This window comes from Crotalus tigris, unplaced genomic scaffold (assembly GCF_016545835.1).
Source record: "Crotalus tigris isolate CLP2741 ecotype Arizona unplaced genomic scaffold, ASM1654583v1 scf7180000023746.1698619, whole genome shotgun sequence".
Taxonomy (NCBI): Eukaryota; Metazoa; Chordata; class Lepidosauria; order Squamata; family Viperidae; genus Crotalus; species Crotalus tigris.
Genome location: NW_024100155.1, coordinates 962,340 through 975,026, shown reverse-complemented (window position 1 = coordinate 975,026; position 12,687 = coordinate 962,340). Strand labels below are relative to the sequence as shown.

Below are 12,687 nucleotides of genomic sequence, written 5' to 3'. Positions count from 1 at the left end.
GGTGCCTAAATGAGAGAAATAAGCAGGAGGTATGGAATCCCCCCCCCCGAGAACCAGGAAACCTTTAATTATGCACTTACCTCTAGGAGTTTTTCTTTGCAACCAAAATATAAAAGGTGCAAAACAACATTTATACCCTTTACACAGATACCGTTTTATAGAACCCTACTTGGTTTCGGTGTAATTCAATTGAACGGCAAACCAAAAATGATTTGATGTGCATAACGGCAACAATCCCACTGCAAACAGGCCTCATTTCCACTGGATCCAGAATGATAGACTTCTCTTAAATGTGTCTGATTCCCTGGAACTGGATTATATTTAATTCAGCAGGAGGTTCCCCAAAGTCTACACATTTAGGACTGTTCACCAGAAGAAATGTGTCGTGATAATTCGAGGATGTTCTGTTCTGCAGGACAGAATTCTTCTACGCTTCATTTTACAATAACATCTTTGGTTTTGTGCTTTTTCAGGTAGAAATTTGCAAGATTTCCCCCCAAAATATCCATCAAAGGCATTTTCTGCTCTAAAGAATGACCATAGGAGAACCAACCCAGTTCCCCCCACTTTAGATTCTGCCTTCTACTTAAAACCTGACAGATCTGTTTTGCCAAATGAGAAATTCTCTGGATTTTTGAAATTACACAACACAAAAGAAGAGGGCTGCAATACCATCATTACTACCCTCTAAAGAATCCTACAGGTGCCCAGGATAGCAAGTACTGGCCCTGTTGTCACATGTGACACAACACGCTCAACGATTTTGTTAAAAGGATGCTAATTCTAAAACTGCTAAAAAAATAAAGTCACACTTTGAGTGACGCTGCCTATCCCATGTGGCCCGATCTCACCTACCTTGGGACCCCCGGAGGCGCACGGTTGGGCCGCGAGGGGACTTGTGGGGGAGGCCCAAAAGGATCAGGAGAGGCCCCCGGCCTGGAAGGCACAGGGGGAGCACCACCGAGGCTGGGTCCACCAACAGGCGGAGGTCCAGGAGCTGGTCCTCGTGATCCAGGTCTGGTGGGTGGGACTGCCGGTGCTCTTCTCTGTGGTGTGGGGCTGGAGGTGGGAGACCTGCCAAGGGAGAGACCGGTCAGCTGGAGAAGTAGAAGAAAAAAGATAGGAAGACTATATGGTCTTCTCCAAGCTGGAAAAACGGAAGCTGTTTTCACGGGGAAATTTGTGCATATGGCCTGGTTCACACTTCCTTTCCAACCACCTTTAGTGTTCTGGACTAGAAGAACAGCTGTCCTTGATGGGTTCCACCCAAAAAAGCCTTCCGTACTCCACTTGGCTCTGCCCCTTCATGCAATCCTACGGACGCCATGCTCAGGGCAGGCAACACAGAACTCCCAGCTTCCATCCATCCCGGTTCTACCGGGGGCGGCCACCTATCTGGCTGGGCAGAGGCGCCAGGAAGCTCAGCGGGGCCTCCCCCCGCGCCTCGGGTACCTGCGTCCGGACGGTATGTTCTGCACCTGCAGCCAGGAGTCGTCCACCGGCGGAGGCAGCGGGGTGCTGATGGTGGTGGTGTTGATGTCCCCGATGATGTTAAGGGCCTCTCTCAGGGCGTGATACATGCGCAGCATCTCGTCACGTCGCTGGGCTTGTTCGGCTGACTCTTCCATGAGGGTGTTCTGGTCACCACAGGAGTAGAGGTTGGCGAGCAGCTCGGAGTGGATGAACTCCTTGGTCTGCCAGAGAGGAAGCAGAAGACAAAGGTCATTAATCTGGACAGCTGTACAACGGTTCCTCTTTGGGGTTTCTTGTTTTTCTTTGAAGACGTTTTGCTTCTCATCTAGGAAGCTTCTTCAGCTCTGACCGGATGGTGTGGAATGGAAGCATTTATACTCCTTGTAGACAGCTGGTCATTTGCATGCTTTTAGAGAGCCGTTGGGGCCACTTGGAGGTTTACATGAGTAGTGCAAATAGGTGTGGAGCCTGCACCCGTCTTCAATAGGGAAGGGACCCAGGGCAGAAAACATCCCGCAGTCAAGAAGGGTCCACATGCATCTGCACCATTCAAGCAACCCTGAAGACACAGGTAAACCTCCAAGTGGCCTCAGCAACTCTCTAAAAGAAGGCAAATGACCAGCGGTCTGCAAGGAGTATAAATCCTTCCATTCCCCACCATCCACTCAGAGCTGAAGAAGCTTTAAACCAATGAGTAAAGAAACCCAATGGAGTAATAATCCTGCCTATACAAGAACATGTTTGTGAACTAACTGAAGTTCACTCCATTCCACCGTGCTACCAGTCTCTTTTTTCTGCCCATCTTCTAAGCTCTAGAGCTGGCGAATCACGATATCATATATTATTATTTTCCTGTTCCTTCCTCATCAGTGTTCCTTGTTCTCCATATCTGTTGAGATGGAAACTCCCAAGGCCAACAACTTTTTTTTTTCTATGAATCAACATGCTGCTCCAGAACCTTCTGCTTTTAACTCAAGAGGTGGCTCCAGACCAATCCTAAAACATTATAACATCCAGTGTGTCATATGCCATACGTACATTGTTTATCATAAGGTGCATGATTGTCTTGGGCATGAGGTCACGGATGGTCTTGTTGACGATGGCCATGTAGGAATCAACAAGGTTCCGGATCGTTTCCACTTGCCTCTCTAACTGGGGATCCAGTGAATGCATTAAGCTGTCCGAGCCGTTCTCTTCTGACTCCCCACCCTGCAGAAGACCGATGGGGAGACAAAGCAGGCCGTTAACCACCAGAAGCCAAAGAGGAACTTGGTTCAAAGTCTCTCATCTCCTACTTCCCATGTAGCCTCTCTGATACTTCCCTGAACTTCTAGATAACAATCTTCATTAGCAAGGACACCATAGAAAGAGGTTAGCGTTAGATCCGAGGCTTAATCTGGACCTAGGTTGGAGACCCTGGCTTTAAACCATCATCTTCCTTTGCAGTTCATCCAAACAATTTACGGAAGAAAATAGAGACTGTTCTTCTGAGATATGAAACTCGATTTTATAGAAGGAGACGTTTTATCAGAGGTCTCTTCTGATAAAACCATCACTCCCTCTTTACATCTGTGTTCTAAACCATGGCCATTTTATGACTTGTGGACTTCAACTTCCAGAACTCCTGAGGAATTCTGGGAGTTGAAGTCGACAACTCATAAAGTAGCCAAGGTTGGGGACCCCTGCTTTAGAACACAGAAGGTCTGCAAAGTCAAATTCGGATCGAGAACTGGGATTCAGGTTTTTTTTATTTCGATTCGAAAACCAGAAAACCACTTCGGACCTTTCTGCCGACCTCTCTCCAGATTGTATGAATTTGTTCGAGTTAGCCTGAGGAATGAAATCCACGCTTCAATCTGACGTTGTAATGGTGTTTGGATTTAGCCTCTAAACCTATCATTTGTGTTATTATGTACGTACCTTGCAGGTCCCGAGGACCAATGATTGGGAAACTAGATATTATATATATATATATATATATAAAGGAAACAAATGAGAGAAGAAAAAAATTGCGTCTTTTTTTTTTCTTTCTGATGTAGCGTAGAAATGGGGAATATGTTCCAGAGAAGATGAAAAGAGGAAAAAAAAAAAGGAGCATTCTAGAAAGAATAAGAAATAAAATCAAGCAGGCAACATGGTATGAAGTGGACAGAAAAAGAGGGCAAAGGACAAAGTTTGTCTCTTAGAATATAGGGATAATAGTTTAAATGAAAGGGGAAAAAAGGAGTTTAAAAATGCGTCCAGTATATATAAAAAAAATATAATCCAAAAGAAAACAGCGCAGGAAAAGTAGGGTCCACCACTTACTTTATCTTTGTCCTGTGAGGCCAGTTTGAGCACACACACAAAAAAAGAAAAAAAATGTAATTTTTAAAAAGTAGGTAGGTATATTTCCTGACTTAAGTATTCAGTGTACCCATGGATATAGAATTGGAATGAGATTTCTACGCAGTCAAAACGCAATCAATTAAAAATAAAATTGGCTCAGGGGCAACATTGGAAGACCTTCGAGATAAGGTTTGGTACGGATCATTATGGGGAAAAAAAATCTATTTAGGTGGTCTTTAGGCACCGAGAATGATTTGATCACACATCATCAATCATTCTTCAATCTGAAACATCACTTCTTTAACACAAGTGATTCACTAGCAAAGCCATTTTCTCAGTACTGGTATAGGATTGAACAGCAAACAGACAAAACCTATTTTAGCAGCCTTAAAACAGAACACTTGGACGGGGAGTGCAAACAAATAAAAATAAAAGGAGACAAGGAAACATTGGTTAAAAACTAAAATCTTAACCAGAGTACACAATGTAAGGTGGAGCTAATGAAGATGTGCTGTCATTTCAGAGCCTCACAAACAGATGGCGGTATTGTCCTGGTGGACCATTCAACAGGGCAGCCCACCAGTTAGGCTTAAAAGCTCATATTGGGGTCTTTTCTCTCTGGCCCCCTCCATGCATTTACAGAAAAGTCTTGGGAAAAGACGTTTGCAAGAGTGCAATTCATGTCCTCGTGCCCTAGATTCTGCTCCTGGGCGATGCTGGGATGTCCAACCTTGGCGACTTTGAAGACTTGTGGACTTCAACTCCCAGAATTCCTCCAGCCAGCCAGCTGAGGAATTCTGGGAGTTGAGGTCCACAAGTCTTCAAAGTCGCCAAGGTTGGACACCCTTGCTGTATATATGCTCCCAATTTTAAACCGGGAGGGACCTACTCAATAAAATTAGATTTGTCCACCATGGATGGTGTCCTGCAAAGGATGCAACTTTCTCTTTAAAGTAGGGGAAGGGAAGAAGGTTAGATTTTTTTTCCTCCTGTTCTTGGTTTTCACCCAAACCAGTGATCTAAACCAAACACAGAACTAAGTCTGGTTTATCTGGCGTCTCAGTGAGATGGCTTCACCTCCTGCTCATGTTTCATTTTCCACTGCTTCTCAACTCACCCCAACACGTTCTGGGTAAACGCCAGCCCGCAGGAAGGAGGCCTTCCAACTGTCTACCTCTTCCTGGGTTTCACACGCCAGCTCCAGTTGACGATAATCTTTGTAAACATTCCTGGGTGGTGGGGAAGGAAAGAAGGTGAGACATTGCGTGGACTTGCCGACTTACTGAGGTCTTCCTCTTAGGCTGGGACAGAAGAAAGCCGTACCTTTGCTCTGTGTTGAACAGCGCAAAAATGTACTTGCTGGACATGAAGCCTTTCTCGATATCTCGCACCTTCAAGTTGTCCACCGGAAGCATGTACTTCTTCTCTTTCTCCTGGAAGACAAAAGCCACGGACCCCAAGTCACGTCAAAACTAGACCCACCAAGACGTTCTACAGCTCTCCTTATCTCTTGGTTGAAGATTCTGGCTGCCATGGTCCCAAACATCTGGTGACTATTTTTACGGTGGGATGGGATGGATGCTGTGAAGGCTACAAATAGAAAGCAACAATTTGGGGATTTGGATAAAAGCCTGTGAAGTGGCTCATTGTGAGGATTTTGCCTTGGTGGGACTTCCACACTCAGCCCAAAGTGCCCACAAGGACCTTTGATCGTGTGCAATCAAATCCAACCCTCGTTTGTCTTACTTCTAGAACCCTAATTAAGAGAGACTGAGTACTATTGCAAGTATCCTAAAGGGGGATCTTGTCTTCTACAAAGACTATCCAGGAATCAACTCTTGGCAGGGTGTTTTATGCTTCATGGACCTTGGACTGGAAAAATTGAAGAGCTGTGATTGCTCACAGCAGGAAAATGAATGGAACGAAGACGAAAACCACATTAAGAGTCCCAAACGAGTCCCACAAGACTCGTTTGGAACAGTGGCCTCCAGCTTCAAATGGTCCTGCTTGCCATGAGCTTGTCCGCTCCTCCATTAAAAAGTCTCCAAACATGCAGTCACCCCAAAAGAGGGTGTGCCCCGGATTCGCACTGATTGCATTTTATTTTAGAATCATGTAGCCACCAGCAATTTTCCTTCTGCAGTTTTAAAAGATGCAACTTCTGCAGCAGGAACCCAAAGAGAGAGGATGAGCATGGAAAAATGGCTGCCTTATTTTTCTCAGCACCCCACCCCTTTCCAGGGCAGGTTTCCAAGTCTCTTCCAGATGTTTGGGGTCTGACCTCTTAAATCTTGGAAATGGGGCTGAGGGCTGCTGAGCCTCAACTGCTAGTAGGGATCAGGCTGCTGTAGTCAGACGTGGTGCATACACGGCGTATATCTCAAGCCCAAATATAAAATAATTTTATTAGTAAGAAAGGACTTCCACTGAAGGATCTATTGGGGAGAATGCATTGTTGAGATGAGAAATCATATAGAAATACAAGTGAAACAAGACTTGAATAAAATGTACATTTAAAAAACGGTATTTGCAATGTCAACTTCTTATAGAAAGAAAGAAAAGCTATATAAAATGTTTTATAGATGGCACTCATCACCAGCAAGATTAGCAAAACTGTTTAAAAAATATGTCAGATAGATGTTGGAAATGTAAACGTAAGTCAGGTACTTATTATCATATCTGGTGGACATGTTTTAAAGCAAAGAGGTACTGGACAAAAATACATACTTGCCTAGAAAAGATGTTGGGAAAGCATGTAGATTTTAAGCCTGATTTTTTTTATAATGCCAGAAAAGATTGATAAACAAAGTATATACTTGATTTTACATGTAATAACAGTGGCAAGAATCATTGGAAAAATGAAGAAATACCACCAGAAATAATTACAAAAATACTAGAATCTGCAGAAATGGACAGACTCACTTTGAGGTTGAGAGCAAAAGAAGAAACAGAATACTATCAAACTTGGGATTTATTTTATCAGTGGCTGGAGAGAAGAACAAAGGATGAGGAATTAAATTTGTATTAGTGAATGATAAACTCAGACAACACGTTTGTTGAATAAATACTATTGAACTATGAAAAAAAACAATAAAAGCTTCACAAAAAAATTAAAAATGGTATTTGCGTTGAACTAGAGCAGGGGTCTTCAAACTTGGCCCTTTATGACTTGTGGACTTCAACTCCCAGAATTCCTCAGCCAGGCAAGCTGGCTGAGGAATTCTGGGAGTTGAAGTCCACAAGTCATAAAAGGGCCAAGTTTGAAGACCCCTGGCCTAGAAGCTGGAAAGAGAAGGAAGACCAAGAAAGCAACTCAAGAGATTTATCCAGATCTACAGCATTTCCCTTATTTGCATCGTCCAAAGATTGATTCTATCTTGGTTATCTCAGACAATTTGTCTTCCTCCCTAAGAGGACGGGGTGGGGATTTATGTCTGCCTTTCCCAGGACCAATCTGGTGGAAATCTCCCTGCTCCGAAGCCTCTCCAAAACCTCAACTATTCAGCTGCGCTTCCTGGCAGCTCCAACTTGGTCTGCCTGGTGATTAAGAACCCAAGTGAAGTGTTGCAAACTCATTTCATAGAAAGTGATGGTCATCTAAATGTTTCCAGATGGGAGAGAAGTTTGATGGTTCATCAAGAGGTCTGGCAAGGACCACAAAGCCGTAGCCTGATCCTATGGAGCTGGGAGTCCACAAAAAAACGTATCGTTTTGGACAAAGTCAAATGGAGAATTTGGAGCGCCACACGGAAGCTCAAGAGGACAAGAACCAAAAAGGTCTTCTGGAAGACACCCAGATTGTCCTGCTCCTTGCTAGAACCTCATTCCAACTTTAAGGGAGGAGAGACATCCTAAAACACCCACCCTCCAGAAGGCAAACGGAAGGACTTTCTTCTCAGTTGAAAATGTTTAGCATCTCGGCTTTGTCATTTTTTTTTTCCTGGGTTGCAGCTAAGAGGTTGCGTAAGCCAAATTATGGGCTGCCTCCTCCTCCTCCTCCTCCTCCTCCTCCTCCTCCTCCTCCTCCTCCCTTCTTCTCAATTTCTGGAGGCCCAGAGGCGTCCTTCAAAATAACAGCAAAGCTGGTATTTGGCTTCCCAGCCGGCTGACTTCCCATTTGAATTTTTTTTTTTCCTCTCCTCCAAACTAAACATCACGTTACTGATTAATTCCAACCCTTTTCCAGCTTGCCCACCCAGCCACCCGTGTGTGTGTGTGTGTGTGTGTGTGTGTGTGTGTGTGTGTGTGTGTGTGTAGCTCAGCGTCTGAGCTCTTCTTTCTAAGAGCTAAGCACCGAGAGATTTGCAGACAGCAAAAGCCTCGCGGAATTGCACCCAGTGGCTAGAGGAAAAGTCCGCGGATGCTTCGGTTCCATTAACGTGTCTTTTTTTTTTAAGTAATTCACTCTCCTCCCCAGGCATTAGAGCTAAGCAGACATGTGTCAGACACGTGTGTCTTCACGAATCAAACCTCTCTGCATGTAAGCTGCTATGAGTCCATCCAGACCTGATGGGCGTGTAATCAAAGTACACTTCTGTTGGAGAAAAGGACTAAAAAAACATATAGATGTTAAGCCCAGGATGATTTTTGTTAGGAATAATAGGAGCAAATTATGAGAAAGACTGCATGGTATTTAATTTTACATGTGCTAACCGCAGCAAGAATTGTATTTGCCCAATATTGGAAAAAATGAAAACCTACCAACAAGAAGAAGAACTAATCGAGAAAATTTTGGAGCGTGCAGAAATGGACAGACTGACTTTAAAGATAAAAGAGAAAGAAGATCCAGTGTATTTTAGAACATGGGATAATTTTTATCACTGGCTAGAAAAAAAGAGTCAGAGAGAAAGGAATATGATATGTGACACTGAATATATACTAGTAAGAAGAAGACTATTGAGCGATTAATTAACATATCGTTTATAATTATTCATTGTTTTTTAAATACATGCCCAGACAACATGTTGTTTGCTAAATATTAAGAATGTTATTTTAAAAAATCCTAACCCTAACCCCAACCCTAACTCCGATCCCAACTTAATATAAGACTTGATGGCGTGTAATCAATTAATTCCACAAGTCAGATTGTACAGTAATTTTATGTAGGTTTTTTTTTGGGGGGGGGTTGCATGTAGCTTCGATGTGGTGCCCAAGGATCACCCTCTAAAAATTAAGGAACAGGAAAAAGGACATCCCCAACATGAGTGGACTGAACTGAGAATGCAACTCTCTTTCGGGGATTTAAATATTTCCCCCCTCTCTTTCAATATAAACCAACATTTAGAGTTTGATGGCATTGTGGGGATTGGTTCACAGTACGGCAAAGCTTTCCAAGCGGGGGACCTGTGCTAAAAGCCCGGTCTGAATTCATACACAACTGGATTTCCTACAAGTGGCTGCTCTCTTTTCCAAAACCTCGACGTGCTCCATCACAAGACCGTGACCTTCAAAACCTCTGAGAAGACACTCAAGTTTTGCCAAGAGGTCTGGACCACCCAAACAAGGTCAAACCCGGAGCCAGGGGAATCGATTTCAAAGGCTTCAAAAAAAATATATATATGTGGCCTTCAAAACATCAGTTGAAGTTACCCACGTTTGGTCTGGACAACTCAGCCCAGGACAAACTCCCGAGATGAGAGAACAGATTTCAAACGTTTCCAGGTTGACCTGAAGCTGGTGAAGCTACCACACAGCTCCAGCATCAAACTCGCCTTCTTTTTTTTTTTTAAGCTCCAGTGTAGCCCACCCGTCCCCGTCTCTGCAACCCCCCCTGGCCTCTCCTGTCTCCCCTTCCAGCCCAGCCTGCTTTATATCAAGTTCTCTGACTTCATTGCCTAACGACAGAGAGGAGAAAGCGACGGGGTTTTGCAAGCAAAGTTCTGGAGAGGCCAGAGGGTTTTCAAAGGGGCTGCCCCCCTCTCCCGCCGCCTTCTGCCCAGGTGTTAGCAATCAGTCTGCCTTGTGCGTGTGGTGGGGCAGCCCCACCAAGCCTGGAGAGGGGTGGGAGAGGGTCTGTCGGCAGGATTAGGGCCGACGAGAAGGGAGCAGACCTCCCCTTCTTGGCCAAGGACCAGAAAGCCACACTTCATTGTTCATGCTACAGGAAGATGTCCCAGGGTTGGCGGTTCTGAAAGGCAGGATTTGGGTGAAGTGAGATACGTAAGAAGCGCTGTTGTATCCTAGGACCAAGAGGTGTGTGTTTCTCCTAGGACCAAGACGGAACCAAAGGGAGGAGGAACATAACGTCTGAGCTCCATGGTGCATTTGTAGAATGCAAACGGGGCCAACGTGGATTGCCACCTATCCTCCATTTCACATCTCGAGATGTTCTAGATAAGGAATGCCACCATACTTCACATCACTGCCCGGTTCTGGTTATAGGTGTCTTTCCAGTTAGAATGACGGAAAGACGCCAAGTCAAGAAGTCCAGAAGCCTCCAAAAGTCATTCCACGGATTAATTGTTCCTGACAGAACAATTAATCAGTGGAACAACTGGCCTCCAGAAGTTGTGGGTGCTCCAACACTGGAGGTTTTCAAGAAGAGACTGGACAGCCACTTATCTGGAATGGTCTAGGGCAGGGGTAGGCAACCTTGGCTCTTTGATGACTTGTGGACTTCAACAGCCAGAATTCCTGAGTCAGCATGGCTGGTTCAGGAATTCTGGGTATTGAAGTCCACAAGTCATCAAAGAGCCAAGGTTGCCTACCCCTGGTCTAGCGTCTCTTACTTGAGCAGGGGGTTGGACTAGAAGACCTCCAAGGTCCCTCCCAACCCTGTTACTCAAGAAAACGTTAGCTGCTGCTTTCAGAAGCTACCCGTGAAGGAGACAGGAATGAGGTATAGTAAGGACTGAGTTCTTCATTGGTCTTTTGGAAAGCTGGTCAACTGAGGTAGGGGAAAAAAAAAAATCAGATAATCCCATCTCTCCAATTCCCTGTTTTGAAATTCTAGCCGGATCATCTCCCTACTGAGGAAGTCCAGGAGACTCTGCAGCTCCTCTGGCCCTTCCAGAAAAGAGAGTGAGCGATTCTGTAGCCCAAGGATGATCTGGAAGGGAGGAGAGGAAAGAGAAAAAGACATCTTTGCGTCCTTCTCTGATTTATGGGAGGTTGCGAAATATAATGACCACATTAAGAAGAAGAAAAAAACATGTCCACCCATCTCCTTCTTGGATGCTGGTGGGTTGACCACTTCTCTTCCCTTTCTCTGCAATGAGTCACTTGCTCGTGAGATGGATGACTATGTAAAGTAGATAAATAAATACGTAAATAAATGAGAAGAGCGGGTGAACGTGATGATCCTGAATCTACTCGTTCAATGTGTCTGGACGTGTTCCTGGGCCAGAACAGGTGAGATGCCTGCTGGAAGGCAAGCCAGACCCTTTTCACATTGGCCGTCTTGGAGAGGGTCAACTATAGGCCACACCAAAGCAAAGGCTTCTAATCTATCCTACATTTCACACGTTAAGATGGTCCAGATAAGGAATGCCACCATACTTCACATCACTGCCTGCTTCTGATCTTAGTTCCAGGTTGCTTCTCTCTTTGGTTAGTTTCCATCCGTTGCTTCTTGTCCTGCCTTCAGAAGGTGCTTTGGAGAATAGCTTGACTCCCTCTTCTTTGGGGCAACCCTTAAGATACTTAAACACTGCTATCATGTCACCCATCATCCTTCTCTTCATTAAACTAGACATACCCAATTCCAGCAACCGTTCTTAATATGTTTTAGCCTCCAGTCCCCTGATCATCTTTGTTCCTCTTCTCAGCTCTCTTTCTAGAGTCTCAGCATCTTTTTTACATGGTGGTGACCAAAATTGGATGCAGTATTCCAAGTGTAGCCTCACCAAGGCATTGTAAAGCGGTATTAACACTTCATGTGATCTTGATTCTCTGTTAATGCAGTCTAGAACTGTGTTGGTTTTTTTGGCAGCTGCAGCACACGGCTGGCTTCTATTTAAGGAATTGTCCATTAGGACTCCGAGATCCCTCTCACAGTTGCTACTATTGAGCCAGGTACCCCCCATACTACACCTGTGCATTTGGTTTTTCTTGCCTAAATGTAGACCCTCACTTTTTTCATCCTTGAATTTCATTTTGTTAAGATAGCGCCCAACGTTCAAGTCTGCCAAGATCCTAATGTTCTCCTGGTTGTGCGTGCGCCCTCTGCGGAGGTCCTAAAAGCTACTGGGAAGTCCTACAAAGGAAGCTATGGAAGGCTGTGGGTCTGCTCTAAGGTTCTCCTCGCAAAATATTCCCTGGGGTGGGAAAACCTGTCGACACCCAGATGTTGTTAATGGAGGCAACGTTGACCTTCAACAGATCCCTATTTCTGAACTGGTTGGCCTCTTTCTTCCTTCCCATCCCAGCATGTTTCAATCTGGTAAATGTCTTCCCACAATCCCACCTCTTCCAAAGTCAAGGAGCATTAAAAAGAAGAAGAAGAAGAATGTGAGGATGAAACCAGCCAAAAGTCCTCGGCGGAGGGCAAGGGAGTCAACGGGCGTCCTTCCAGACTTTCTATTTATTTGGTTTCTTTTCCGTTTTGGCTGATTGGCGGGCTCTGCTTCTCCCCCCCCCCTCTCTCTCTGGCGTGTGCTGGTGAGTCTGTGCATCACACATAAAGCCCTCTTTATCCCTGACAGCCTCGGAGAGGAAGCAGAGTGCAAGGCCCAAGGAACATCTGGAATCACTACATGGAAGCTATGCACCAAAGGGGAGGATGACATCCCTCCAGGCTCCCTCCAAGGTGGGGAGGCTTTCTCTCCGCCCCCCCTCCCACCATCCTTCTCCACCAGACAGCTTGGTTCTTCTCGAACTCTGACCTTCCTGGCAATTGACAAGCTCCTCCTTGGAGTAAGTTCTGCCACGTCAATTCAGACAGAATCC

The 12,687-nt window shown here is 45.0% G+C and overlaps 1 protein-coding gene across 15 annotated transcripts in view; it reads right to left on the bottom strand.

Moving 5' to 3' along the window:
- DNM1 (dynamin 1) overlaps nt 1-12,687 on the bottom strand; it is a 64,966-nt gene that overhangs the window by 7,935 nt on the left and 44,344 nt on the right. For 9 of the 15 annotated variants that reach the window (XM_039321598.1, XM_039321600.1, XM_039321601.1 and 6 more), the window contains 6 exons: nt 5,125-5,234; nt 4,919-5,030; nt 3,781-3,792; nt 2,512-2,682; nt 1,453-1,694; nt 856-1,074 (listed from right to left, as the gene is read on the bottom strand). In XM_039321598.1, the coding sequence (XP_039177532.1) occupies nt 856-1,074; nt 1,453-1,694; nt 2,512-2,682; nt 3,781-3,792; nt 4,919-5,030; nt 5,125-5,234 (866 nt within the window). The remainder of the gene's footprint in view (nt 1-855; nt 1,075-1,452; nt 1,695-2,511; nt 2,683-3,780; nt 3,793-4,918; nt 5,031-5,124; nt 5,235-12,687) is intronic. The other 6 variants (XR_005553963.1, XR_005553965.1, XR_005553964.1 and 3 more) reach the window with 2 other exon arrangements.